Genomic DNA, 27,956 nt, shown 5'->3' with positions numbered 1-27,956 from the left:
GCGTAGTCTGTCTTTCGCGACCCGAACCCGGAGCAGCGCTGTTCAAAATGGATGGATGACGCTAAATGCTTCTGGTTTGTGTTCATGCCGGAAGAGAAGATCAAGAACTGTGGTTCCGTTTGTCAGGTGTCGACTGACTTTTTGCCGATCCCTCCCCTCAGAAAAACTTCTCTCCGCCAAGTTAAGCGACTACGGCCTGATGGTCCCGTTCAGCACCGACTCCCACGGCCGCTTCGTGTCTCACGTGCTGTCGACGGACAACGAAGGAAGCGGCGGCAGGAGGAGGAGGACGACGACGACGAGGAGGAGCAGGAGGGCGGCGCGCCGGGCCCCCGACGCGCCCTCGGCGGGCTCCGGCTCGGCGTCCGAGTTCTTGTTCTTCAATGTGACCGTCTTCGGCAAAGAGCTGCACCTGAGGCTGAGGGCCAACCGGAGGCTGGTGGCCCCCGGGGCCTCGCTGGAGTGGCAGGAGGACTTCGAGGTCCAGGCCGAGGAGCGGGTCCGCGGCAACTGCGTGTTCACCGGCGACGTCAGCGACGCGCCGCGCGCCGCCGTGGCCGTCAGCAACTGCGACGGACTGGTAAGCGTCGACTGGCCTCGGGGGAGGTTTCGGGTTCCCCGAACACCATTGCCGGGTTGCTTCAGATCCATATTAAGATGGACGGGTTAGGACTTCATTTTTCACACTGAGCCACATTGGAAGGGGTCCGCTATTGTAAGAAGGGTCCATTTGCTAGCGGACCTCGGTTTCTACTCCAAGATGCAGACCTGTTTTTGCCGGAGTCGCTATAGCCGCGTTCAAAGTGGCCTGGTAGCTAAACGACAAGCCTTGGCGGAGGGTAGTTCGAAAATGGCCGGTCGACATCCGGTGACCTAGTGGTGCAAATCCATTGGGAATAGCTCGCGAACTGAAGAAGAAGCCTCGGCGGAGGTCACCCCCGCCCAAAGCCGCATTTTCAAGCTTGTCGATGCCAAACCGCACCACAGATGCAAATTGATGTTTAATGAGGTGCAACGTTGAGTAGCGCTCACACTAATTAGCTCCACGGAAGACGTGTTTAATTATGCGCAGTGCTAAGGAGCGTTCAGGCTAATTAGCACCTCCGTCAACTCCAGATGGGTTTCGTACGCTAATCGACTTTGCTGCCAAACCAACGACCTACAGCGGCGGGAATGGCGGAGGTTAGTTTGGAGAAAAATGGACGGGGGGGGGGGGGGGAGATGCAGTGCCCCCGTGGCGTCCGGCCCGGACCCCGACGAACAACAAACAAACAAAAAACATGCAGTTGTGACATCATCAAGTAGAAAGGAAAGAATTCCGTCGTTTTGACGCATTCTTGAATCGCTGATAACATTTAAATGTTGGGACGAGAAGGTCAGCCTGATGTCGGCCCGCCCCGGAAAAGTTCTCGTAACATTTGGGAAGAAGGGGCCGCCATCTTGGAGGCCGGCCACGATTGCGGCGGTTGTGAAAACGGAGCGCGATGGCAATCTGGCAAAACAACTGCCACTAACCCCGCTTAAGTAGAAACACAGAAATACAACTTTGCTACTTGAGTCAACGTTAAAAAAGAAATTGTACAAAAGGAAAATGTTGTATTTACACATATTGTCGTAATGTTATGCGCAATTGTTGGAGCTTTTTAACACCAGAAGCAGGAAGTACTTGACTTGATTCTAGTTACATGTTTTCTTTTTTTCCTCGAGGTTAAAACTGAAATTTTCGACAAAGCGAAGCGTCGGAAATTCATCCGCTTGCTCTGTTTTCAAACGTAGCGAGTAAAAGTCAAACCGTGTCGTGGGGGGGCGTGTACTCGAGTCCATCTGATGTATTTCGTACTTGTCAGCCGCCTTCGAGGCCCGAGTCGCACTTTGGCGCCGACGCAAACACGGACGGACGTGTCTGTGCACGCCCGCCGCTCAGTGGTTTCGCGCTGCCGGGGGGGCTCTTCACGTCTTATTGGGCCCGGCGGAGATGGATGGAGGGTTGAACCCGTCGTCATGGAGACAAGTGATGTCACCATTGTTCCATGGGACAGTATCCAATTGATCCATTTTTTTTTTTTTTTTTCAATCAATGTGCCCCCCCTGTGAGTCCGTCCATACGCTGGCTTCCCCTACAGTGCGGCGGCTCATTCGTCCCCCCACCCCAACGCTGACTTTCTTACTCACGCCCACTTCTGTTTGCACGGCGACGCTCTCCAGATGTTGCCGGCTTTCAGCCCCCCCCCATAAAACGCAGAGGAAGTCTCACGAGGCATTTCAAGATGGAAATATGTTTTCGTGGGGGCCATTTGTTCTGTCTTTGCTTTCAGGGGGAGCAATCGGAGGAGTCAGCTGTGAGAAAATAGAAGAAGCCGTCGTGTTGGTTTGGGTTGGAAAAAGTTGCTCTGCTGGTCTCTTTTTGTGCAGAACCAAAAGATCCATTTCCAAATCGGAAGTCTGACACAACACCAAAAGTTGGACCGCGTTCAGAAGTCCTGATTAGAGACTGATCAGCAAGAAAGGCTCCTGGAGGGGGCGCTGTTCGGTGGAGGCCGTGAATCGTACGTGACGGACGGAGGTGGAGTTCGTTGTGGTTGGAGGTCTTTCCTTGTTGTGTGATACCAAGGAACGGCGCTGGTACCAAGAAAACAATCACGTCGGTACCGAGTAGAAGTTCCAAACTGACATCACAAGAGGAAGAAATCTGTGGGAATGTCAGCTGCCTTTTGGTGCGCGTTGTTCCACAGCGCCCGCCGCAAGTTACGCAAGGTGGCTCACGTTTTCTAACATCCCAAATAGGAACGGCATGCGTGCCCCTCCCCCCCCGCCCCCCGCCCCCCGCCCCCCGCAGGGCCCAGGATGACACGACCAGTCGGGTGTGAGCGCAAAGATGACGCAACTACGGAGAGAAGCAGCTTTTCCTGGCGCGGCTTCTCTTCTGCACTTTTGGAAGCCTTCCAAAACTTTGTTTTCCTCAGACGCTCGCTCGACCGTCCCAGACGACCCCCCCCCCCCCCCATCTTCCCCCGATGAACCCCTCCAAGCGGCCGCCATCTCGCGCTAGACATTCAGCAGGTATTCAACTTCCTGCGCCGCTGGGAATGATTTGAGCGGCGTGGCGCTACACGGAACTCGTGAGCAAGCAGAAAAAAAGCTGGAGGCAGGAAATGAGCGACTTTGTCTGGGGGTTCATCCGAGATGACTCAAAAAGGTGCCACCCGATCGTCTGCGAGCGCACCCCAGGACGAGAGTACGAAGCCGTGCCGGTCAACTTTTGTTAGGTTCCGGTTGCAGTTTCGGTGACCGCGTTGGCAGAAAGTAAGACGATAATCGTGCTCGATGGAAAGCAGCGATCGGACCGAGGGGATGAGGCTCTCGTGTTTTTCGTTCCGTACGCGGTCGGCAGCCGCCAGCTCGTGCGGGTTAAGTTGCAGTCATGGCAACAAGATGAAAACATACTTTTCCCAGAATAACCGCCGCACTTCTCACAGTCGCGTACTGTACATTCACTTGAGCAAAAAAAAAAACAAATCCGAGGCGGGCTCTCGATGATTGCAAAATTATAGACCTCGCCGTCATCTGACATTTAAAAGCGAACCGACAGCCGACGTTCCAAAATACCGAACGTGCGTCACCCTCGAAATCCGACAAGGGAAGCGGGAAAGAACGAGGCGGCGGCCTTTTTCAAAGCCTCTTTTATGCGTCTTCTCGTTCCAGGCGGGCCTCATCCGCACCGACGCCGGCGAGTTCTTCATCGAGCCCCTCGAGAAGGGCCGGCGGGACGCGGAGGCCGAGGGCCGCGTGCACGTGGTCTACCGCCGCTCGGCGCTCAAGCGCCGAGGTGGGGGGCCCCGCAATCAAGGTGGGTCAAGCACGCGAACTGATGGGGGGGGGGGACAAAAAAAAAAAAAAAAAAGCCAGCGATCGCCAGCAGGTCGGCGTTCAACCATTAAGAGGCTTCCGTCTGCCTCTGAGCGAGCAAGAAAAGCCCTGAAAATGAAAAAGAATCGTCTTCAAAAAAAAATTTCACACCTCTGATGGTGCGAAGGAGGCTCGGGGGGTCCTTCATAGCGGATGGCTAAAAATGTCAAGAGAATAAAAGCCTTCCTTTGACTATCTCCAAATCTTTCGTCACATAGCCGGAATCCATTGGACCGATTCCCAACCGTCGACAGTTTCAAGGCGGGAAACAAATATCTCGTTGGATCATAATGTCGAGGTTGCCCTCGCCATGAAAAACCGCAGGCAAGACTAATTGCCGCAATCAAGCAATTTCCTGTTGTCGCGCTAACGCCAAAATCAACTTTGGAGTTCGATCTTCAAATATTACGTCGGGGATGGCGGTTCTATTCCGGCGAGTAAACCCTGTCGTCCGCTCCCGTCAGTGTCCGACTTCGGCATCGCGGACCTCCCGGCCGCCGCGGACCTGCTGAAGCGCAAGATTCCCGAACCGGAACGCCAGCGGCGGCACGCCGAGGACGACGACGACTACAACATCGAGGTCCTCCTCGCCGTGGACGACTCGGTGGTGCGATTCCACGGCAAAGAGCACGTCCAGAACTACGTGCTGACCCTCATGAACATTGTAAGTCGGGGTCGTCGGGTTCTTTGGGTTCCTCGGGTGGCGAGGATCTTTTTTTTTGCCAACAGACTTCTGCTGCTTTTTTTCCGTAGCGTTTATGGATTTACACGGGAGGTTAAAAAAAATGTGCAGCTCATTCATTACGGACTCCAGCAGCTCCTACCACCGTAATCTTCTTACGTGTCCCAAATCCCTCAAGTCAGATTTTCACAGGGCGCTGGTCTCACTCGGTAACAGTTACCAGTCAGAACCCACACGGTGTTCTGATAAGCTGCAGAGTCGACTGGCGGGTTGGGGGGGGGGGGGCTTGCTATTGTACTTCCGTCATGGAAACCTGCAGTGCTTCAATAAAGGGTTAACGCGTACTGGTACTACTTGGCCGACGTCCTCTCAGCGGGGATGGCAAAAGTACCAAAGTACAACGCCAGCCCGTTTCCATCCGCTTACGAGGACAGAATAGTTTTGTCTGTGAGCGTTTACACCGAGAAGCAAAGCCAGCAAAATGCTGCTTGTTTATACGTCTGTTTGGATGGCAAATGCCAAAAGTTGTCCGACCATTCTCGGCCTTCGTGATGAACTCGACAACATCGTCTCATCGCTGTCCTCAACTCAAAAGCTGTGCTGACAACAACCTCAAAGTGGTGCAATGCTGCCACCTAGAGGGATCGAGCGACTAGAGCTAAATTCCAACATACTGCTGCTAATCAAAGCCGAATGTGGAGACCACCCGGAGGAAGTCCCCCCTCCCCTCCATCCCGTCTGCGTGAGGTGCCTGCCTGCACAACGGGCGCCTTGTTCCAGCCGCGGCCGGTTCGGACGTGTCCCCGTGCGCGGGCCGGTCCGGGACGGACGGGCTCGCTCCCGCGGTCCACAGCTGCTTCCCTCGTTTGTAGCGCCATTCCGGCCCGCGCGGGTCAACGTGGGTTTGCGTGCGTTCCTCCTGGCTTTGCAATTATTTCGGTCCTCGGAGGACATACCAGGAACTTGCATCCTCCTAATGGGGGCGCCCCCCCCCCCCCCAATATGCAATTTCAGCATTTGCTAGTTTCCCAACTTTTGAGAAAAGAACCCCCCCCCCCCCCCCCCCCAAAACAGATCGTCAAGAGCAACATTCAAATGTGGTCGCGTGCTAAGTGTTCATCGAAAGTGAGCCAGCGGTTCTATTCCCAGAAGGAGTATTTCATTTTATCCTGAAAATCTCATTAGCGGGAAGAGATTCGGACAGAGGAGGTGCGGGGGGTGGAGCCAATCCTGCACCAGAGACCCCAAACGTCCAAGAAACGCAGTCCAGACTCACTTTAGCTCCTTAACGACGCGCCGACCTTTTGTTGAAAATAACATTTGGCAACGTCATAACCGGTCGGAATGTCAGCGGCGCATATCGCGCATACCTCGGCGTCGTCAAACCGACGGCAGCTGACGCGTTTGCTCGCCCCCGCCGGCCGGCGGATCGACGCGCTGTGAGCCGAGTGACATTCATACGTCCGTCTTGCGTACCGCTGATCCTCGAACGGGTCACGGACACGCTGAAGCCGATCTCAGCTGACTCCGGCGAGTGGCGGGGTACACCCTGAACGGGTCGCCGACCGATCGCAGGGCACATACAAACAATTATTCGCGTCAGATTCACACCGACGGGCAATTTAGACTCTTGAATGAACCGAGCTTGCGTGTTTTTTGGGAGTGCCCGGAGAAAAGCCACAAAGGCACAGACGGGGAGGACAATCGAAACTCCACACAGGCGGGGCCGGGACTTGAACCCCGGTCCTCACGACTGTGAGACAATGCGCTAACCGTGCGTCCGTGTAGCGGGACGTCATTAAAGTGCTGGGGAGAAATGAAATATTTCATCTACCTTGAGGCAAAATCCTTTTTTTTTTTTTTTTTTTTTAATTCAAAGCATTTTTACGTCGCCCGGAACTTCATCTGACCGTTTTATTCCATATTTATAGCACAGGCCTAATTAAAAATATTGCCAAAAACCACAGGGGTGCATCTGGAAGACAAGATACTGTAAAAAGGGTTCATTACGTTTAAAATGATGTGTGTGTGATGTTTTTGTTTTTTTTTTGTCGTTTTTAACCTAAAATGGTAATCAGTAGCGCAGCAATGCTAATTGCGGTCGCTGACCGCAATTAGCATTGGCTAACGTTAAAGAATTAAAAGCGTCCAAACTTCTTGTGTTCTTTCTTCCAGGTTGACGAAATCTACCACGATGAATCGTTGGGGGCCGACATCAACATCGTCCTGGTGCGCATGATCATGGTCGGCTATCGACAGGTGAGACAAAGAATTTCCTTTCGTCGCGCGTCAGCTTTTTATTTTCAGGCTCATTTAAGATGAGTGAGCTTGAACGGGACGACTATCAGCCAATTTTGGACAGAGACCTGCAACGGGGCTCAGTCAGTCCACGTCTGCCACGGACGCCAAATTTTTGTCATTTTTGTGTAGTTTACGTGCCAATTTTTTTCATGGGCAGCAATCGCCAATTCTTCCTAATGCTAACGTTAGCCTCCCGGCAGCTGCACGCGCGCAAATTTTGGAATATTTGCAGCGGTGGCAATTGCATAAAAGAATTGGCGTCGTTTCAAGTGGGTCGGGGAATCCGACGGGATGCGTTCAAGTCGCTAAAGAACATCACACAGTGAAATAAAAGGAAGTGCGTTTCAACAATTTTAACTGTGTTCGCTGTATAAGTTTGGAGTTGTTTGTTAAAGGAATAAAACATAAATCAATTTGCAAGCTAATCAACCCCCTGGCAACCCCCCCCCCCCCCGCCCCCCTTCCATTTTGTATGCAGTCTAACGTAATGTCATCTTTTTTTTTTGCGTCGGCGCTGAAGCTTTTCCATGTCGCCGGTCGTCAAAGCAGAGCGGCGTTTATTTACCCGCCGCCCGATTGCGACGCGCTCCAACGTGTCCGCCCCCGCCTCGGCGGCTGCCTTCAAATTTTCCCGGTGCGCCGCCCCGATTTTTGTTTTTTGGGTCGTCGTTGTCGTCATGGATCCCGAACGGTTGGAGCCATTTGGAAAGCGAAGGATGGAGTCTCCTTTGGGCCAAAATATTCACAAAAAAAAGGGGGGGGGGTGGGGGTACATGACAAAAAATATTGTTACTCAGGGGCAGACGAATTATCGTATGAATGGCCCGTTGAGCATTCCGATAACATTTCTGGCATTCAATTAAATGGATTTTTCATTTGGATTTATTATTTCATGCAATATATGTCAATATATGTTGTTTACCAGATTTATTGTAATTAATCACGTAAAAAATGTTAGTCAGATCATAATTTTAATCCTCACGTCTCAGTTGAAATTGGTATTACAGCATACCAACATCGACCCCCCCCCCCCCAAATGGTGTTCATGTAATACGCAAATTTATTAAACCGGCACCAGTGCGCTTCCGTCACCCGATCTGCATGCAAGCTGACCTTTGTGGCCGCTCATCCTCACAAGGGTGGAAACTTCATCCGCATCCGAGCTCCCCGTTCCCATTTTTTTTTTTTTTTTTTTTTTTTTTGCAGTCCGTCGGCCTGATCGAGCGCGGCAACCCGTCGCGCAGCCTGGAGCAGGTTTGCCGGTGGGCCAACACGCAGCAGCGCGCCGACCCCGATCACGCCGAGTACCACGACCACGCCATCTTCCTCACAAGGCAAGATTTTGGTCCCGCAGGTATGCAAGGTACTGTATTCCCCGCTCGATCGAGGCCTGTGCAGACTGACTGCTGAATTCTGCTTGCGTTCACTAGGGGGCGGCATCAAGTGGAGGTAAGCGGCGGGCGCGGGGGGGGGGCCGCCGCCGCCGCTTGACATTTGACCTTTCGCTAAGGAGCTCACGCCTACGCATCAAAAATAGGACTTTGGATTTTTTTCTAAAATATGGATGATGTTTTATTGAAAAAAGAAACGACGTTTTGCCCCCCCAAAAAATAAACTCCTTTTGATAGCAAAACGTTTAATCTTGAAAAGGTAAAATCTTTTTTTCTTCAAACATGTCTAACTTTTATGGAAAAAAAATTCTACTTGAATCCCAAAAACGTGACTATACAAATTTGACTTATCCAAGATTTATGACTTTTTACCTAAAAAGAAAAAGAAAATAGAATGTACTGCCTATTTTTGTATTTTGAAAGCGTACAACCTTTTTCCTTTTTGAAGTCAAGCACTGCATTCGCGCTGCTAGCTAGCTTGGTTAGCATAGCTTGAGCTAGTAATGTTCGCATTTTGCTCCGTCAGCCGACGACAGCGTCTCGCTATTTTTCCCTATTTCGAATGCAAATTTGCCGCCGTGATTGTGCGCTCTGCGTATCCGTTCGCTAGCGTTTAGCGAAGGGTCAATGGAGCGAGCGGCTCTCCAGAACCTTCCGGACTGGACGTTTGATGCCTTCAACGGTGGAAAAAAAAAAATTGGCCATCCAAGGACGTTTTTGGCATGGAGTGAAAAATCAGAATTATTTTTCACAGGAAACTAAAGATAAAATGTAGCGTAGCTTCATCCTAAAAGCTCATTTATGCTCTGCTTTGGTCACGGCTGCGCACAAGGACTTCAGAATGCTTTTTTCCCCCAAAATTATTGGAATTTCTTAGCAGCTGGCGCTTTTTAATCAGCCACCGGGAATGCGCTGAATTCTGTCTAGCAACAAGTGACCGCGTGAAAGGATCTGAGTTGAGCGCTGTTAGCTTGAATCGGGTTAGCCGGACTGACGAATCTTATAAAAGTCAAAGTCGGCTTGTTTGTTGTTTACTGAGCAAAGAGCATATCATCAAGTTTTTGGTACTTAGTCAGTTGTTTACTGGATGAAACCAACGATTAAAAAGTTCAATTTAACTTTATTTGTTTTACTTAGTCGGCTCTCTCGTAAGTTGATTCTTTTGTTACACTGTTTTTAATGAACCTTTGTTTATTTATCGTGCTAGATAAAAATCGGAGTCCAGAGGAATTATCTCGACACGCTAGTAGTCACCAACATGTCAAGGTTGTTTTTTGTTTTTTTCAAACTATCCTATTCTGTATCCGCTTTGATTTTGCTGCGAGCATATCTGGGGCTCGACTTTGTGCAGCCATGTTGCGAAATCTGCCCCGTGCACAACTTTTGCATCTTTTCAAGCGCACGCGTCACGTTGAGAAGGCAAGCCCACGCTTTACCCGCCGGCCCGCTGTTGCCACGGCGACGGTCGTCTTGCGATCGCAACAGACGGGGCGCCGGGGCGCTGTTTTGGGTTAGGTCGGGTAAGGACGGTGCCGGCGACTCGCCAAGTAGACATTGCACCGGCTTGTTAAAAATGTGACTTTTAAGCGGGAGGTTCTGTGTTCAAATAAAAATAAGGACGACTTCTGAAATTCCCAGGAGAACTTGCAGAGGGCCGACTGGCGCCTGATTGCTCGCTGCTCGTTCTCATCAAACTTTTTCCCATGTGCACATATCAGCTAAGCTAGTCATTTAGCTCAAAATGAAGGATCAGACCCCCTGCAAATAAATCTAGTTATCCAAAAAAAAAAAAAAACATTAAATAGCTGGAGGATAAAACCAAGTTTGGTCGCTCATTAGTTAGCAGAAATAATTTGGAGTTAAGACACGGGATTTAACCATCTAATCCAATTTAGTTAGCTTCTTATTGAGTTGCTCACTTTGCTAGTTAGCAAGTTGTTGACTGGACGAAACCATAAAGTTAAACTGGCCAAAGGACAAAACTGTTCAAATTCAGTTAGCTTGTAAATTGGTTGGGCGGCTAGCTAGTAGGTTGTTATTATAAAACTGTAAGGCTAAAAACACTTAATTGAAAGCGGTTTGTTAGTTGACCACATGATCCAACCAAGAATTTACCATCATTAGCTTGACTAAGAAAACAAGTTAACAGGTTGTCAAACTAAGCTAAGCTAAGATAAGCTAAGCTCAAGTTAAGTTAGCAAATCATTCAATCTAATTTAGTTAGCTAAACAGCATGTTAGTTAGCTACCTAGTTACATAGTTGTGTGGCTCTTTGTACTTTTTTTTTTGTACTGTTACAAGTGGTGTTGTCAAAGTTAGTTGTTCTGTATAGCTTAGTTGCAAATGCTGATGGTTTGGTGTTTCTTGAGAAACATAATTGACAATTCATTTTCACGTATGTGTCTTATGTTTGTTTGAATAAGACGAAAAAAAAAGTGCCCTTTTTTTTGTCTTTTCTGCTGGCGCTGTCGCTCATGTCGCTTTTTCTTCCTCCTGGAATCTTTCCATCCGCCCGGCGGCTAAAAAGAATTCGCATTGTTGTCACGCGCACGCCGCAGCACGTTTCCGTCGATGTAGTTAGCGTGTTTACGGATGTCACTGAACCCGATGGCACCGCCTGGCTTTTTTTTTTTTTTTTTTTTTTTTTAATTTCTGCTTTTTAGCCGCATGCCAAAAACATCTCAGAAATCGGCGTCGCTGCACACATCTTGATCGAGTTGGTTTGTGTCTTTCGGCCTTTTGGCCTTCTGTTTGGCTGACACCGGCATGGACGCGCTTGCTTTGCGGCCCTTTCCGATGCTTTTGGGCTCTCTCGCGTCTCCGTAGAAGCGGCAAGAAAAATTAAGTATTTTTCGAAATACAAAGAATCTCTTTTTCATTGAAAAATCGACATTCCAATCTGTTCAGAAATAATGTACAAAAATGGCAAAATGACATTTTACAGTTGCCATCACACTTTTTAAATTTGTTTGGAAAAAAATTTGGGGAAACATAAATTCAAATTGACTCAAATCTTATCGCATAAAGATCCTGCATGTTTTGTAATTGTGAATAGTAAGACGCGTTTGACGGGGGCCGTGTCGGTGTCTGCCGTTGCCTAGGTTACGCTCCGGTGACGGGCATGTGCCACCCGCTGAGGAGCTGCACCCTCAACCACGAGGACGGCTTCTCGTCGGCCTTCGTGGTCGCCCACGAGACGGGCCACGTGTGAGTGCCCGAGCCCGCGCTAAATCCCGTTGAAGTCCTGCAAAACGCTGCTGAATGTTGGTGGCCGGGGGGGGGGGGGGGTGTCGCGTCACTGTCCGAGCTCTTCTTTGTGTGTGTGTGTGTGTGTGTGTGTGTGTACGCGGCGGCAGGCTGGGCATGGAGCACGACGGGCAGGGCAACCGCTGCGCCGACGAGACGGGCATGGGCAGCATCATGGCGCCGCTGGTGCAGGCCGCCTTCCATCGCTACCACTGGTCCCGCTGCAGCAAGCAGGAGCTGGCCCGCTACATCCAGTGCGTCCGCCCTCCCTCCCTCCCTCCCTCCCTCCCTCCCTCCCTCCCTCCGCCCTTCGGCGCCACGCCGTCCGTTCACGCCGCCTTGTTTGGTCTCGCAGCTCGTACGACTGCTTGCTGGACGATCCCTTCCGGCACAAGTGGCCCAAACTGCCCGAGCTCCCCGGGATCAATTATTCCATGGACCAACAGTGCCGCTTTGACTTCGGCGCGGGTTACAAGATGTGCACGGCCGTGAGTAACGAGCCCGCCGTGAGAAAAGATGCCCCCGCCAGCCCTTGGGAACGCGCCTTTGACCTCGCGACTGCCCCCCCCCGCTCCTCCAGTTTCGCACCTACGACCCCTGCAAGCAGCTGTGGTGCAGCCACCCCGACAACCAGTACTTCTGCAAAACCAAGAAAGGCCCACCGGTGGACGGAACGGAATGCGGGCCGGGGAAGGTGTGGCCGATCATTTTGGGCAATATGGCGCCGCTTGCTTTCGCTTTCAACTGCTGTCCGTCCGTCTGTCCGTCTGTCAAGTGGTGTTTCAAAGGCCACTGCATCTGGAGGTCCAGCCAGGAGATTTCGGGCCACGACGGCAACTGGAGCTCCTGGTCCAAGTTCGGCTCGTGTTCGCGGACGTGCGGGGGAGGCGTCCGATCCCGCAGCCGGCAGTGCGACGACCCCCCGTGAGCGGCCGCCGCTACGTTCGGTCCCACGGCCGGCGTTAGCCGCGTTTAACTTGGGGGGTGCCGGGGAACCCAATTGGGTTGTACTGTGAAAAGCAGAAAAAAAGTGCAAAAAAAATGCAAAATCGGTCATTTTCAACCGTTTTCCGGGAAATACTGCAAGCAGCACCATCATGACTAACCCCCAAATATGTAACATTATTGACGTAAATGTGTGTAATGGGCGCGGCTTTCCTGGTAACGGGTCCGCCCGCGCCACCTGCCGTTCACGTCGCCGGTGCCGCTTTTTGCGCCAGGCCGGCCTACGGCGGTCGCGAGTGCCCCGGGTCGTCCTTGGACTACCAGATGTGCAACACGGAGGAGTGCGCCGGCCCCTACGAGGACTTTCGCGCTCAGCAGTGCCTGCAGAGGAGCAACAAGTACCACAACAACGTCAAGCACACGTGGCTGCCTCACGAGCACCCGGACGGTAAGAAGCGCACGCGCGGCGACGTAATACGAATGGCGTCGCACGCGCAACTTGAGCCTGGTTACCGTCGTCGTCGTCAGAGAGTCGCAAGTGCGAGCTGAGCTGCCGGTCCAAGGAGACGGGCGAGGTGGTCTTCATGAACCAGGTGATGCACGACGGGACCCGCTGCAGCTACGCCGACCACTTCAGCGTCTGCGCGAGAGGAGAGTGCCTGGTACGTGCCGCGCAGTCATACTTTCATACTTCATACGCTGAGCTGTTTATTACGCACAGAAAGTCGTACTACAGCCTAGCTACTCGGTTGTACTCGCGTCTATCAAACGTACGTTCTAAGATAGGAGAAGCGTGTTATACCGAGAATACTCAATATCATTACCATCACATTCAATCATCCACTATGCCATACATAATACGATACTATACAAAATCATAGCATGCACAATACTACTACTTCCTATTCCGATATCAGCATACTACACTATTCTATCCTATAACTTATAACCATACAGTATCATGTTTCTAACTCTATACCGCACACCAGACCGTGCTACAATGTAGCGCGTAGTGCAAAACGTGCGGCTTTGGGTGTCGGGACGTCGGCCGCCGCGTTGCCGTCCGGCTCCGGTCTGAGCGCCGTCCGTCTTTGCTGTCGCCCTCTCGCAGCACGTCGGCTGCGACAAGGAGGTCGGCTCGTACAAGGAGGAGGACAAATGCGGCGTGTGCGAGGGCGACAACTCGCACTGTCGCACCGTCAAGCTGACGCTGACCAAGACGCCCAAAAAGAACGGTAAACTGAGGGCCCCCAGCCCCCAGCCCCCAGCCCTGTTCCTGCACTGACGCAACCAAAAGCCAGCAAGTTCCGCTCACGCTTTCCGTGCTTTTCTGCCGGCCGGCCGGATGGGATGTGCCACCTGTTGTTTACAAACATTCTGGACGACTTGTGTTCAAATGAAATTGCGTCAAAAGAAAGACAAAGAAAATGACGTCCTCTTTTTCTCGCCAGGGATGCTGAAAATGTTCGATATCCCCACGGGCGCCCGGCACATCGTCATCGAGGAGAACGACACCTCCCCTCATCTCGTCGGTGAGATGGCGCCCTTTTGCGTTTCTCGTCTTTTTCCGGGTCAGCGGGTCGCATTGAAGTAAGACGCGCGGTCGAAGGGGTCGCCCAAGGCACAAAGCCGGAAAAGGTTGGCGCTAATCGCTGCCGGCGGGCGAACCCGTCAAGAAATGGCAGCGGAGGGACGACCCGCCGCTTCGCTTTTCATTACGCCGGCGCGCCTGCCGTTCACAAAGGTCACGGGGAAGGGTCAGCCCGCGTACGCTCGCGTTAAAAATGTCGCTCGGAAACAAAGATGGTGGCGGGGGGCGGGGGGTTATTGCAACCTTGACCATGCAAATGGACTCGTGAAATACGCCAAAGGCCAATTTGGACATCTTGAAAGGCTCTTCAGGTGCTGCCTGAAGACACGGGGGGGGGCGATGGCGTCACAAGCCTCACAGGGCTCGCCGGCGACCAATCTTTGTACGCACCACCCACCCTTCACGGCGTCAGCTGGCCCTCGCCTCGGGGTGGGTTACATTAGGGGGGGTTCGGGGGGGTGCACGTCATGCCCCAAACCAAGAGAAAATCTTCCCTGAGCTTCAACTTTCATTTCATTTTGGGCTTTAAAGTTCCTCTCTTTAAACGCACTTTTTTTCCCCCTTTCTTGATTTTTTTTTTTTTTTTTTTCAGGACTGTTTGATTGCTAAATTGATTTGCTTTTATTCAAATATTTTTATATATATTTTATTGTTTTTTTTTTAACCTTTATTTTATATCCCTGCTATTCTATTAATAGTGTTCCTTGTCTTGTTTTTATTTTCTTTGTTAACATTCAAATGTGTTATTCTTCAAATGTTTTCTTTTTGATAAAGCTACATTGGATACTATTGGCTGATTATTTTGGGTCGGGGGGGTTCTTGACATATTTCTCCTCCACCCATGCCACTTTTTGTTTTTTTTTTTTTTTTTTTTTGGTTCCTCCCCCTGCGACAGCGGTGAAAAATCAAGTGAGCGGCAACTTCATCCTGGAGGCCAAAGGCGCCGAACCCGAGTCCAAAAGCTTCATCGAGAACGGTTTACAGTGGGACTACACCCTCCGGGACGGGAAAGAGATCCTGCGGACGTCCGGTCCGCTCCACGAGGGCGTCTCGGTGCTGGTCGGTGCGCCGACCTCCTTCCGCGTGGGCTTTTCGCCAGCTGACGCTCTTCGTCCGCCACCGGCAGGTCGTCCCCCGGGGAGGAGAAGAAGAAGAAGAAGAAGCCGAGATCAGCTTGACGTACAAGTACATCATCCACGAGGACCTCCTGCCGCTCGTCGCCAACAACAACGTCCTTCTGGCCGACTTGGACTCGTACGAGTGGGCGCTGAAGAGCTGGTCGCAGTGCTCCAAGGCCTGCGGTGGAGGTCGGTGAGCCCGGTTCAAAGGTCGTCTTTTGGCTTCTTTCTTGTTGAAACAAATGGAAAAATGAGACGTTTTTGGGGTCCGCCCTGCGTCAACGCCACCGAATGAGATATAAAACAAATCCGCCAGCAGTTCAAAAGAGCCTCAAATGAACAAATCGGCTCGTCCGTTGAGTTTGGCGTTCATCCAGCCAAAGGGTCTTGACTCGAACTCGGGTCTTTTCCCCGTCGGTGCAGGCGTGCAGTACACCAAATACGGATGCAGGAGGAAGAGCGACGGCCGCTTGGTGCATCGCGACTTCTGCGACGTGAACAAGAAGCCCAAACCCGTCCGCAAACGCTGCAACGTCCAAGAGTGCAGCCGGCCCACGTAAGTCGGCGTGACGTGACGGGACGGGACGGGACGGGACTCGGACTTCGGGGCGGCGAAAGGCCGGAGGGGGCTTTCCCCGACGGCGAAACCGCGACGGAGGGCTCGAAGTGGGTTTCGGCCTTCTTTTCGGTTCGTCGTTTGAAGGTCTTTTGTTGACCCCGCGAGGACCGAAGGCTGCGGCGTCTCCTCCAGGTGGGTGGCGGGCGAGTGGAGCGCCTGCAGTAAGACGTGCGGGAAGCAGGGCTACCAGACGAGGGCGCTGCAGTGCGTGCAGGCGCTGCACAACGGCACCGGGCGGCCCGTCCACAGCAAACACTGCGCCGAGGACCGGCCGGAACCCAAGAGGGCCTGCAACCGCGCGGCCTGCCCCGCCCAGTGGAGGACGGGGGCGTGGTCCCAGGTGAGCAAGACCCCAAAAGTCACTCGGGACCCCACGCTTTGGCGTTAAGAATGGGGTCTTTTCAAGTGGTGTGCCCCCCACCCCCGTATGAAAACATCCATCAGCGCACATTTTTGATTCCTGGGTTTTTGCCGCGATGCCCGCTAGTGCTCTGTGACCTGCGGCGACGGCATCCAGCAACGGCAAGCGGTGTGCAAGACCAGCGACAACTCGGCGGGACACTGCGAGGGCGACGGACCCGAGACGCTGCGCGTCTGCAAGATGGCCGCTCCTTGTTCAGGTAATGAAAAAACACGCACGGGGAAAAAGGAGACGGCGGCTCACGGGCCGACGTAGTCCTGGTCCGGACCAAAAGGGGACTCCGCGTCCAAATTGTAAACAAAAGTTGCGCGCGTGAGGAGCGATCGGTCCTCCCGTTGGACAAAAACGACGACGACGACGGCGGGACAAAGCGAGCTGCAACCCCGAGATCTGACTGAGCTACAAAATCTTTTGGAGCGATAAGAGTGGAGTATTGCGGTTCTGTGCGGGGCGGGGGATGGCAAAAGCTGAAATCGCCAGAACCAAAGCGGGAACCAACTCTGGTTCCTTTAAAGCGGATCAAGTACGGCAGGTGTAAATAATACCTACACACAAAAAAAAAAAAAATAAATGTGGTCTTCCTCTGGGGTTTTTTTTTTTGTTTTGTAGTTGTAGGACTGCCGGCGCCCCCTTTTGGCACGGAGACCGTGACCGTCAAAGACGAAGCCTCCCCCCAAAGGGGGCCGGGCCAGCCCGTTCTTCAAATCATCTCAAGTAAGAAAAGTTTTCACGAGTGTGACGGGGACAAAGAAAAGTTCTCACGGGGAAAACCTTCCTTCCTTCCTTCCGTGTGTGTGCTTTCCTTAGATGAGGCGTGCCAGGGGGACAAATCAATTTTTTGCCAAATGGAGGTTCTCGCCCGCTATTGCTCCATCCCCGGATACAATAAACTTTGTTGCGAGTCGTGCGGCAAGAACCCGGCCACGCCCTCTCCTCACCTCTCAAAAGCCACCAAAGCCTCAGCGGAACCCGAGACCGCCGCCGCCGCCGCCGCCCGTTTCTCCACTCGTCCCTCCGTTGCCCAGAATCCAACACACACCACCGAAGGAGTAAACGGGCGGTCGCGTTCAACGACCCGGCCGCCCGCCGCCGTCGCCCCGGTGCCTGTTCTACCTCCGGGTGACCCCTCCCCTAAGGAGAGAAGGCCCGACAGCACTTTAGGCCCACTCGCTGCAAATTCAGAAAGGGACCATTTAGGATCCGAGAGGGACTCCGGCCACAGATGAACAACGGCGCCGTGCGGTGGCCTGGCGGTGGCGCTACATCATCTCAAAACAACTCAGCGTTGGGAATTATTATTATTATTATTTTTTTTTTTTTCCCCCCCTCTCTCCGGGCAAGACGGTTACCTCATCCAACCTCCGAAGAGCGACGGACCCACGTCGGGGTCGCTCTGTCCTCGGTGCCGTCAAAACGCGACGACCGCGTTGCTCCCGCCGGCGTTTGAACCCCCGAAGTGCAGCAGAACTACTAGCAAACTCGTGCGAGATCGGCAGCGGAGTCCAGCGTGCGCCGCTTATGGGATTGCGGACTCGGCAAAAACTGCCGCTTTCTTCTTTGCCCGTTCGGAGCTCGCCGAGGTCGAGTCCTCGACTTTCCGCGCTAGGTCGCTCGAAAGCCGACTCGACTTGGACCTTCCACGTCAGGCTTCGAAAGTGCCAGCTAGCACTGGAACCAGGCTACTAGCTAGAGTGTGAATTCCACCCCCGACTGCGTCGACCTCGACTTTCCACGTGAGCGACGCTTGAGCGCCGGTTCCGTTTGGACTTTTTAATGCGGAATTTGGCGTAGCCGACCCGGATGGCGGGAGAGCGGAGTCCGTAATTCGCACGTCGCGGCTTCGTTGTCGTCGGCGCCCGCTTATGCATTAAAACGTATTGAGGTGGGGCGACATTTAAATAGTACTTTTTTTTTTTTTTTTACGTGATAGCTTTGTATGCTAATAATGTATATAATGTAAATTACCAGTTAGGTTAAAAAAAACCATTATTACCAAAACTAAGTAACTGAAGAGTGCGCGTTGCGCCGTTGCCCCACGTCGACGACGGCGTTTTCCACTTTTATTGTATAGTTCTTGTATATACATTGGTGAATGGAAAGCTTTAAATGTTAATATTTATTGAATTTTTAAGTGGTAACAGAGAACAGTAAAAACCTGTCACAAAGAAATTCAATGTTTTTTTTTTAGTATGGAAAGTATACAAAACGTGGATACCGTATGTGCTTTTCACACTGAAAGTTCATTCATATTCATTATTTTCCGGAATGCTCGTCCTCACCTGCGTCGGATTTACATTTTTATTGTTTTAAAATTTGGGGGTTAGATGTGGGCGTCACATTGCTTGACTGCCTCACAGTTCGGAGGTTCTGGGTTCAAATCCGGCCTGGCCTGTGTGAAGTTTGCGTGTAGATGTGAGCGCGAGTCAGCTGGGACGGCGACCCGGAAAGTGGACGGATGGATTTTTGAATGCGGCGAAAATGAAACGAGCGAAAAGGCCTTTTTTTGTTGTCGGCCAACAATCGTCCGGCGTTTGAGGAACGCGCGAGTGTTTTCCCGCGATCCGACGCCCGCATCTGAAAATGTGGTTTATGCAATTGGGAGAGGCGGGCTTCCGCTACTGGGATGCGCATCTGAAAAGTACAGGCATTGATTTCATACATTTCCGGCCCAGGAAGAGAATTGCAAATGGAAGCTATTGTACAGAGGAAAAATTATTCATATTTGAAATTCGTCCTGGACAAGGAGAGGAGGATTTCTCTTCCGGCTCCAGAAGAGGTCACCGATGGTGTAGCGGTCCACACGCCTGACTTTGGTGCGGGCAGCGTGGGTTCAATTCCCACTCGGTGACGCTGGCGACCGGTTCAAGGTGCGGTCCGTGGTACGCTCAAAGTGAGCTGGGAGAGGCACTTGTGAGGATAAGCAGCTTGGCTAAAGGATGGCCGGGTCTCAAAGCACAGTTGGTGTTTCCCAAAAAAAAAAAAAAAAAAAAAAAACTGTGCAGGGTTGCAAGACAGGCTCAAGTCTGCTGCTGGTGACTTCCCATTAAGCACTTGACTCGTTCCACTCTTTTTCATCCTTTTTATGCATATGCATGCACGCATTATGTATTTTGTTCTCCTTGAGGTCAAAGCGTGAGCAGTTTTGCAAAGCGGGATTTAGACGAGCCTGCTGACGGTCGGAGAAGAAGCAGGTTCTTTATTCTTTTTCAGGCTACAAATGGTCGCGTTCCCACGCGAGCTCCCGGCGGGCGTCCGCTTCATCCTCCCGATCGTCGGCGTGGACGGCGAGGACCTCCGCGTCGCCGACCGTCTCTGCCCGCGCGCAAATGGAACAAAACAAAAGAGAAATACGTCACGGTTTCATTTTTCCAGGTCCAAAATTGATTGCGCAGATGTTTTCTGTCTCTTTCAAACATTTTGCGCGTTTCAAGCGCTGCACCGACTTATTTGCCACGCGGCCTCCGATGAGCCAACCGCATGCAACAAAAGCGAGGGAAAATGTCCAAATTGGGCCCACAGAATCTTTTTATTCTCTTGCTCTCCTTTTCTTTATCTCTCTCTTTCTGCCTCAGGCTCCCCCCCCCCCCCCCCCCGCAACTTTTTCCATTTGGGCAATTTGCTCAACGCTTTCCGCGGCTCAGCGGGCTCGCGACCTCCTCTGCGGCGTTTCCGACGTCCGCGCAATTTGATTTATACTCGTCACCCGCAGGTTATCCTGGAATCATTTGGAATTTTTTTTTTTTTTTCCAATCATAAAAAAATAAATAAACCTTTTGGCGCGCATGCGGCGACGGCAACGGCGAACGTTTTGTGCGCCCTTTACGAGTTGAGGTCAAGCGAGAGCATTTCTTTTCTTCCACGTTAAATAAGCTGCCGGCAGTAATTTCTTCTTCTTTGGACAGAAGCTGGAGATAACCTTGCCTGTGACTCGGCGTTATAGAAACAAAATTAAAAGCCGGGGAGGTCTCGAGGAAGTTTGAAGGCCCTTACCTGGTCCGGCGCCGGCAGAAGTCGCGTCGACCCGGTTCCGTCTGAGGATGCAAACAAACCACAATGTGACAGCCAGAAGTGGCCCGAAAGGTCAAACGGGAGTCGCCCACCTGGTGCCGAGCGGCGGGGGGACGAAGGACGACGGGTCCCGGGGGGCTCCGAGCGGCCGGCGGCCCGTCGGCTCCGTCTGTCGGATCATCCTGGTCACCGACTCTTTCTCTGCGGAGACGCGTGGGAAACGCTAATTTCGAAAGATCACGTAAACGACGTCGCAGCTCCGATCAAATTTCAACACGATTTGAACGCGTTTGGCACAAAATCATTTCGAAAGCTTCGGCCAAAGGTCAATATAGACTTCGAATTAGGCCGCACGAAAGGGCTCGTCTGTGGAATTTCATTTCCTGCCACCCGCTTTGGCGACGGAAAAGGTGTCGAAAAACAAAAAGGACGATGATGAAAGATGTCAAAAGGCTCACAATTAAAACGAAGCTCGCAAAACAAAACACGAAAGCGGCAATGCAAAATGGACGCATTGAGGTACGAGACGAATTTCATTTTGAACGTTTCAGAAGATTGAGCGCCACAAAAACCGCTGACTCGGCAAACGAGGACCCAGTATGAACAGTCAGCGTAAAGCCAACCGGGACCCGGTCGACGTGGTTAGAAAAGGCCACCCCCAGAACACAAGCGCACCACGGTAGAAATTGAAAAAACAAAACCCATCGGACTCGATTGAGTTCTGCTCGATTCTAGCGGTCGAGCTGAACGTCGCGTGGACGCAAAGCGGCGGAACCCGAGCACGTCGCGATCACCTCCGCGGCCGGCCGACAAAAGCCAGCGCTGGACGGCCCGCAACGAGTCCGTCTGCAGGATCTGACAAAGCAGCTCCAGCACCTGCGGACAGAACAACGGGCCGGGTCACGCGTGCGAGCGCGCCTCGCCGAAGGGAAAATGACATCCAGCCGCTTTCCTCGGTAAAGTGCCCGCTAGGACTTGAAAAGCGTTCGGCGTCGAGTTGACTTCACTTTTTGGGGTTTGGACCCCACGACGCAGGCTGCAGCGCCATCTACGGCTATTGGCGGCGTCTGCCGCACGTCTACCGACGCCAGCTCCGGGCGCCCGTCACCAAAGTCCAACACGTTACGAGTCGGCTTCGGCGGGCCGGCACAATTTTGGGAGCCTTGCCCGTTTCTTTACCCGTTCAAATTTGGCAGGCTTGTTCAAAATAGTCAACGGAATTGTTTTGTGTCCCCTTTCCAGGCACTTTAAGGAGGAAATGAAGGCCAAGGGGCGTCTCACCAGAAGTTCTTGATCGTGGAAAGGTTTGTGCTGGGAAAGCGGTCGGCGGGGGGAAGACTTGGCGGTCGGAGGGACGAGTCTTCCGGTTTCGGCCGAGTATTGGGTCTGGCGCGAGACGGGCTCCTCGGCGGGTCGAGCCTGCGACGGGAGTGAGGAAAGTACGGGGGTGGGTCGGGGGGCTACTTTTTTTTTTTTTTTTTAAACGTGAGCTTCTTTCTTTGTGGAACGCGCAGATAAAAGTCAAGCAAAGTGACAAAAGCGTCGTTTGGGTTCACTTCCGTGTCGGGCGGGTTTGTTTGAGCAAAACTCGCCGTTAGCTGAGCGCAAAGCGGACAAATGTGGATCCTCGCTTTTAGGAAAGTGAATTGAGACGATGTGACGATTGATTTGCTTCATTTCGAGGGGGGGGGGGTGTTCAGGACCCCCTCCCCCTCCAAAAAAAAAAAAAAATCGCTAGCGGGAAAAGAGCTTGTTTAGACAGCGGCCATGACTCCAGCGCGTGTCCGGTACCTCTTTTTGGGCCGACGTGACTTTGGCCGTCAGCTCTCTGAGCTCCTCTCTCCACGCCTCTGAAAACACGGCTGACCCAAAAGAAGCAAATATTGTCGCGTGGGCATTCTTCACGTGCACGATTTCAGAAGACGTTTGGCCGTATTGGACCTGGTTCGCCGGCGTCGAGGCCGTCGCGAGCTCGCCGCCGCGGCGCGTGACTCTTGAGCAGCGGATGCGGGAACAGCGAGGACGCGACCGACCAGTCGTCTCGCACGCTGCAGACGGGCCTGCCGTTCAGTCCTGAGCGGAGGACGACGCCGATTACCACTTGCCAAAAAGTCAATCCGATGCATAACCCGACCTGCTTCGTCGGGATGTCAACAGGATTTTCACGGCATTTAAGAAACAGCCGCAGCAGAAGTCAAAACGTCTTTAAAATGCAGACAAAAAAAAATCAAACTGTCGGCCGTGGGCTCACCTTGAATGTGCCTGACGCGGTGCGGGTGAGGGTTGTGCCTGGAGAAGAAGGAGTGGCGGCTCAGGAAGCCGAACCTCGCGGCGCTCCGCTCGGGGTCGGGCCCGACGGGACCCCCGCTCGGGGCCGACATGTTCTGGCAAAGCGAGGAGAGGCCTTTCGAGCCCAAAACTTTGGGAAGTGCCGTACAAAGTGCAAAAGCAAGAGAAGAAGAGAAGGTCGGCAAGTGCTTTGGCAAACAGACGAGGAGTTGTGGCGGTCGCTAAGAAACGAGAGCAAAGCGCCACATCGTGTTGCTTCACAACCACTTCAAGCAAAACAATACCAGCACGCAAAAGCGCATTATGAGCTCAGCCCAAGACGGCAAATTAGCGACCACTTTCTTTTAGCGTGGTTTGCAATAACGTATACGTTACCGCACTGCGCTGTCGTTCTACATTTTCGACCGTATTCAAATGACAGTCACCGTTTTCATCACAGTAAAAAAATGTAAGACAAAAAAATTTTTTTTTTTTTAATAATGGACTTGGTAACACGTCACTAAATCGAGTATGGTGCGAGTAGACGAGACCGGGGTTGGATTCAATACATCATTTAGAAAGCGTTGAGATTTTGTATTCAAGTCATTTTTCATATGCCACTTTGGAGCAACGTTATAAGCACCCTTCACGGGGTCAGTTGTCGCGACGGATTTGGCAACTAACAAAACAAGGATAAAATTCAATATCCAATTGATTTTGTTTTTATTTGAAAATAAGCTTTTCTATCAGACGAAAATGGAATATGACAAATGAGCCCAAACCACTTGAGACATTTTGCGCGAACTCTGCTAACGCTAGCCTTAGCTTAAAATTAGCTTCGCACGGAACGACGACGACATTTTTCATTTCTTCTCAAACGTAACACTGCGAGCATGTTTACCGTAAAAAAAAAAAAAAAAAAAGATATAAAATGTACTTTTTGTTGTTGTTGTTGCACGTGTTGCAAAAAGTCCACGTGCGAGTTTTGTACCTTTTGCAAGTGCGTCTGCAGGCGGCGTGGTGGGCGTGGCCGCAAGTCCCGTCGTCCTCCTCCTCCTTCTCCTCCTTTTCTCTCCTCCTCCTCCAGCGCACTCGGCGGCCGCCTCTCACCCATCCCAGTCGGCGATGTCGGCGCCCTCCGCGGAGCCCCGGGGGTGGGCGTCGGGTCCCCGCATCACGCCGGAGGTGCTGCGCGAGACGCTGCTCTACTACAACCTGAGCCGGCAGGACTTCCTCAGCACGTACAACATCCAGCCGCTGGTGTACGTGGCCGAGCTGCCGCGGGGCGCCAAGACCGGCTTGGTGGTGGTCTACGCGCTGATCTTCGCGCTGGCGCTGGCCGGCAACGGTCTGGTGGTCTCGGTGGTGCTGAAGAAGCGCGCCGTGCGCACCGCCACCGACGTCTTCATCTGCTCGCTGGCCGTCAGCGACCTGCTCATCACCTTCTTCTGCGTGCCCTTCACTTTGCTGCAGAACATCACCTCGCAGTGGCTCGGAGGTGAGTCGGACGAGCGCGCTTCTTCTCGCGCGAACCCCGTTTGGCGAAAGCGTCCCGCTTCCTTCGACCGCACGGGACCGACTGAAATACTCGCGTTTGTCTCCCTCTCTGGTCCGAACTGACCTCTCCGCTCTTAAAATTGTGAAATACATTTTCACGCGTCTCAATCTTTTCTTTTCTTTCTTTCTTTCTTTTTTTTGAAATACATAAATGCAAATAAATGGAAATACACAATTCCGAGAGCTTACGGTGCAAGAAAAATCGCAGCCTTTTGAACCTGAAAACATTGGCGCTGATGTCACGTCTGTTGGAAACATTTCATTTTTTTTGTACAGTCACTGTTACATTTCGAGTTATATTTTTTTGTCCCCCCCCCAACACACGACACGAACGCAGGAAGAAGCATCTTTCCATGAAGCACAACGTACACATTGAGACAGTGCGTGCAAAACTGGACACGCACAAAAAGGTCATTTTCAATTATGTTCCCTAAAAATCCCTTTGGAGAGTTAGCAATCAAATAAAATTCAACATAACGCCAACGACTTGGGGGGTGGAAGCATCAATTTTAAAAGGTGGCAAATTGGTCTAACCGATGTGACTCACATGCTGAAGCGAGCACTGCACTGCATGACTGACATTTTTCACTGGGAATTTGTCCCCCATTCAAAAATGAAATCAATAACTGAGCACTATAAAAAAAAAAAAAACAAAAAAAAACTTTTGTCTGACAACATCAGAACTGTTTGCTCCAAAACGCTTTTGCCGTTGCAGAGATGAACATTTGGCCAGGTATGTGAATTAAAGCTGTTACTTAAGGAATGTTGAAATTAGCAGATATAGTTCTGTCATTTAAAAGTGGTTCAAAGGGATTTTGGATTATTTTACATTCCAAAATGTTGGGTTTAAAAAAAAAAAACATATTGAAATTATTGAAGGCAAATACAACAATTTTATGTTGTTTTTTTTTTTTTTAATATCCTCAAAATACACAAACCATTGTTCAGTTGACTTTCAAACATTTTCCCATCACAAGCGCCTAAGCTCACTCCAACAGGTTCCGTTCCACCACGATGCCACCAGATGGCAGCAAATAGTTTTCCGGTAAATCCCGCGCGCGTGCATCTGTTCAAAGCGTTTGGCTTACGGTTGTTAGCCATGTCGCGAGCTAGCTGAGCATCTTAGCAAAGGCGCTAAGTGCTAACCGGACATCTGACACATTTGGTCACCTGTAGCCGGCAGAACACCGCAATTCAACACGATTCTGCGCGTCACGCGAGCGCCGACCCGGCCAATTTCCGAGCGTTCTCTTTCGCAGGCGTGTTCGTGTGCAAGACGGTCCCCTTCGTGCAGACCACGGCGGTGGTGACGGGCATCCTCACCATGACCTGCATCGCCATCGAGAGATACCTCGGCATCGTCTTCCCGCTCCGAATGAGGCGGCAGTCCACGTCCAGGAGAGCGTACAAGATGCTGGGTATTTATGGCGCCATTTTTCGTCTGCTTTCAATTTTAGACGGTTCTGTGCAGCGATTCCCGACCACTTTTTTTTTCAATAACTATAAATCCTCCAAAGTTCCGTTTTGCCACGCTCGTTTGCGCTTTTCTCTGATCGACATCATCCGCCGTCAGAACTCTCTCTCTCTCTCTCTCTCCCTATTCCGACCCGTGCTCAGAAAATTCGTGTACAAAGTCAACGGGAAATTTGCGAGCGCGCAACACGACAGACTGGGGCGCTTTCTCCAAAATGAAGCGAAAGCGAGCGAGCTTTTCATTGTGTAAATGTTGTTTTCCGCCCGTGCGCAGGTCTCGTGTGGACGGCCTCGGTGACGGTGGGCTCGCCGATGTTGTTTGTGCAGCAGCTCAAAGTGAGTGACGCCTCCAGGTGCCGAGCGCCGGAAAAACAATCGCAGCCGGTCGCGGCTCTCTTCCTAATCAAAACCGCCAAAGACGAGAAATTCGGAAACTTGAAGCCGTTTGTTCTTGTCCGACAGGAACGTGAGCTCCTCCTGCTAAAGTTTAGCGGAAATTGGTTTTTGTGAAATCCTGCGAGGAAAAGAAAAAAGAAATCCAGGATTCAAACCAAATAGTTTCAGGCCTGCGGGATCGTTTCTAAGTCGGCTTCCGAGCAAATTCCAAAGTTTTGCCAAATCAAACATTTCCCGGGCTTAAAAGCGGCGTCCTTTCCCTCCAGGTCAAGTACGACTTTGTGTACGAGCGCCACCACGTGTGCTGCCAGGAGATGTGGCGCTCGCCGACCGACCGGCAGGCCTACAGCACCTTCATCATGGTGGCCCTGTTCCTGCTTCCCCTGGCCGCCATGCTCTTCCTCTACAGCCGCATCGCCTTTGAGCTGTGGATCCGCAAGCGGGTGGGCGACTCGTCGGTACTCGACACCATGAATCAGCGGGAGCTGGTTAAGATGGACAGGTGGGTCGCGACGTGGTCGTCCGCGGCGGAAAGCCTGCTCTCGCGGGGAAATCCAATCGGAGCATTGTCGGGATTTCATAAATCGCGCTGTCGGAAGTTGCGGTCTGGAAAGAGTGAGTTGCATTTCCCAATGACGGGAGGCGGCTTAGCTAAAAGCGGGGATACGAGAAGATCCGATAGCGTTCACCAATCGAGAGTTTTTCTTCACAAAGATCTGGAAAGAGGAATGCAGAACGGAACCTAATTGGGCTCCAGATTCCAGGGACAGATCACGCGACTTTGTCTTTCTTCCTAATTTGTCCACGGGGCGTTGACCCGGGAAAAAAAATGACAAGAACGGGTCATTCGTTCACTTACAAAGCGGGACCTCATTGATCCAAGTGGCAGAAGCTGGACCCAAAGACCGCGTTTGCGCAAAAAGTCCAGTCGTTGAGAAAAGGGACTGCTACCCAGTATATTATCAGGACAGGACACGTTGCCTTTGGGGTTTCCACCTTCGGGTTTGCCTTCCGCAGGAAAAAGAAGAGAGCCGTCAAGATGATGATCGTCGTCGTTCTGCTCTTCACCATTTGCTGGGCTCCCTTCCACACGGTCCACATGCTCTTTGAATACTGTAAATAGCACAAACGCGACACCTTTGGCTTTGGCCTCGGGACGCTTCATCCGTCTGCGCTTCCTTTTAGACGACTTGGAGAACAAATACGACGACGTGACGCTCAACACCATCGTCGCCGTCGTGCAGGCCGTCGGCTTCTTCAACAGCTTCAACAACCCCATCGTGTACGCCTTCATGAACGAGAACTTCAAGAAGAGCTGCGTCTCGGCGCTCTCCACGTGCGCGCGGCAGCCCGGCCGGCACGCCGGCGTGCCGGCCGGGCTGCCGCGCGTGCAGTTCATCAAACCGCAAACCAGAGAGGCCTTCCCGGAGTCGGACACGGGCGGGGCCCCGAAGCGGCGCCAGGCGGCCGAAGGTCCGCCCGCTTCGTCGCGCGCCGAGAGCTCCTTGGGGGGTGCCGGGGAAAAGCTCTCCACCGTTCAGACCGAGCTCGCCGCCAACGCCGACTCTCAGACGAAATGAGCGCCGAGGACTCAGTCGACGTTCGCACAAGCTCGTTTGGATTGCGTAGAATACAAAATGAGAGTTTTACAATGAATTGGAAACGGGGCCGGTCCGACGGTGGTCCGGTTCGACCGCGGCCACGAGATCCTTCCGTCCTTGACGAACTTCAGGGTCAAATGTGGCCGCCGCCGTTTCGCGATTGTGTTTGCTTCGTGGTGCCGTTTACAGTGAACGTGATCTTCCCGTCCAAATGTGAAATTGTTTATGAGTTATGTAAATATATTTCAAAAAGCAAAAGGCAGTAACAAAGGACAAAAGAATACAAGTTTCAGAAAAAAAAAAAAAGCATTCGCACAACCACAATTTTTTCCGATGAGTGCCCAGCGTACAGACATTTATGACGTCATTAAATATGTTGGAAACTTGCTTTTCTGTCCTCATGAAAGATGCGGGGGGGGACATCACGAGGAAA

The 27,956-nt window shown here is 52.0% G+C and overlaps 3 protein-coding genes across 6 annotated transcripts; 2 read left to right on the top strand and 1 right to left on the bottom strand.

Moving 5' to 3' along the window:
- Positions 1–16: 16 nt before the first annotated feature.
- LOC133495265 (A disintegrin and metalloproteinase with thrombospondin motifs 14) lies at positions 17–18,545 on the top strand. Of its 2 annotated transcripts, none has more exons than XM_061809699.1 (22): positions 17–74; positions 162–580; positions 3,703–3,847; positions 4,371–4,570; positions 6,764–6,847; positions 8,096–8,252; positions 11,382–11,487; positions 11,637–11,780; positions 11,882–12,014; positions 12,107–12,220; positions 12,302–12,450; positions 12,747–12,919; positions 13,000–13,133; positions 13,583–13,706; positions 13,923–14,003; positions 14,958–15,121; positions 15,189–15,369; positions 15,604–15,736; positions 15,932–16,139; positions 16,287–16,419; positions 16,830–16,934; positions 17,028–18,545. In XM_061809699.1, the coding sequence occupies exons 1-22, from the start codon at positions 56–58 to the stop codon at positions 17,444–17,446; spliced, it is 3,525 nt and encodes a 1,174-aa protein (XP_061665683.1). In that variant the 5' UTR covers positions 17–55; the 3' UTR covers positions 17,447–18,545. The 2 variants fall into 2 exon arrangements, with proteins under 2 accessions (XP_061665683.1, XP_061665684.1); XM_061809700.1 differs by having other exon boundaries at positions 18–74; positions 8,096–8,243.
- A 132-nt stretch (positions 18,546–18,677) lies between these two features.
- tbata (thymus, brain and testes associated) lies at positions 18,678–23,620 on the bottom strand. 3 transcript variants are annotated; one of them, XM_061809702.1, is made up of 9 exons: positions 23,488–23,620; positions 22,480–22,647; positions 22,170–22,362; positions 22,020–22,090; positions 21,510–21,647; positions 21,023–21,104; positions 20,321–20,429; positions 20,211–20,251; positions 18,678–19,532 (listed from the first exon to the last, which is right to left on the bottom strand). In XM_061809702.1, the coding sequence occupies exons 2-9, from the start codon at positions 22,607–22,609 to the stop codon at positions 19,478–19,480; spliced, it is 819 nt and encodes a 272-aa protein (XP_061665686.1). In that variant the 5' UTR covers positions 22,610–22,647; positions 23,488–23,620; the 3' UTR covers positions 18,678–19,477. The 3 variants fall into 3 exon arrangements, with proteins under 3 accessions (XP_061665686.1, XP_061665687.1, XP_061665688.1); XM_061809703.1 differs by having other exon boundaries at positions 22,170–22,301; XM_061809704.1 differs by lacking the exon at positions 21,023–21,104.
- qrfprb (pyroglutamylated RFamide peptide receptor b) lies at positions 23,609–27,898 on the top strand. Its single transcript, XM_061809701.1, has 6 exons — positions 23,609–23,994; positions 25,313–25,471; positions 25,801–25,862; positions 26,189–26,424; positions 26,940–27,037; positions 27,108–27,898. Exons 1-6 carry the CDS (start codon positions 23,622–23,624, stop codon positions 27,500–27,502), a joined length of 1,323 nt encoding a protein of 440 aa, XP_061665685.1. The 5' UTR covers positions 23,609–23,621; the 3' UTR covers positions 27,503–27,898.
- The last annotated feature ends 58 nt before the right edge of the window (positions 27,899–27,956 follow it).

This window comes from Syngnathoides biaculeatus, chromosome 22 (assembly GCF_019802595.1).
Source record: "Syngnathoides biaculeatus isolate LvHL_M chromosome 22, ASM1980259v1, whole genome shotgun sequence".
NCBI classification, from domain to species: Eukaryota; Metazoa; Chordata; class Actinopteri; order Syngnathiformes; family Syngnathidae; genus Syngnathoides; species Syngnathoides biaculeatus.
Note: the sequence above shows the minus strand (reverse complement) of the source record. Positions and strands in the feature narration are given on the sequence as shown.

Excerpts from the sequence above, each read along its gene's own strand:
- LOC133495265 (XM_061809699.1), top strand. Across the intron at positions 581-3,702 it reads TCAGCAACTGCGACGGACTG|GCGGGCCTCATCCGCACCGA; the intron begins GTAAGCGTCGAC and ends TTCTCGTTCCAG. Across the intron at positions 13,707-13,922 it reads CAAGACGCCCAAAAAGAACG|GGATGCTGAAAATGTTCGAT; the intron begins GTAAACTGAGGG and ends TTTTCTCGCCAG.
- tbata (XM_061809702.1), bottom strand. The coding sequence starts at position 22,609 with ATGTCGGCCCCGAGCGGGGGTCCCGTCGGGCCCGACCCCGAGCGGAGC. Across the intron at positions 22,363-22,479 it reads CCGCGTCAGGCACATTCAAG|GTCGGGTTATGCATCGGATT; the intron begins GTGAGCCCACGG and ends CCGACGAAGCAG. Across the intron at positions 20,430-21,022 it reads TTTGTCGGCCGGCCGCGGAG|AGAAAGAGTCGGTGACCAGG; the intron begins GTGATCGCGACG and ends GCGTCTCCGCAG.
- qrfprb (XM_061809701.1), top strand. The coding sequence starts at position 23,622 with ATGTCGGCGCCCTCCGCGGAGCCCCGGGGGTGGGCGTCGGGTCCCCGC. Across the intron at positions 23,995-25,312 it reads CACCTCGCAGTGGCTCGGAG|GCGTGTTCGTGTGCAAGACG; the intron begins GTGAGTCGGACG and ends TCTCTTTCGCAG. Across the intron at positions 25,863-26,188 it reads TGTTTGTGCAGCAGCTCAAA|GTCAAGTACGACTTTGTGTA; the intron begins GTGAGTGACGCC and ends CTTTCCCTCCAG.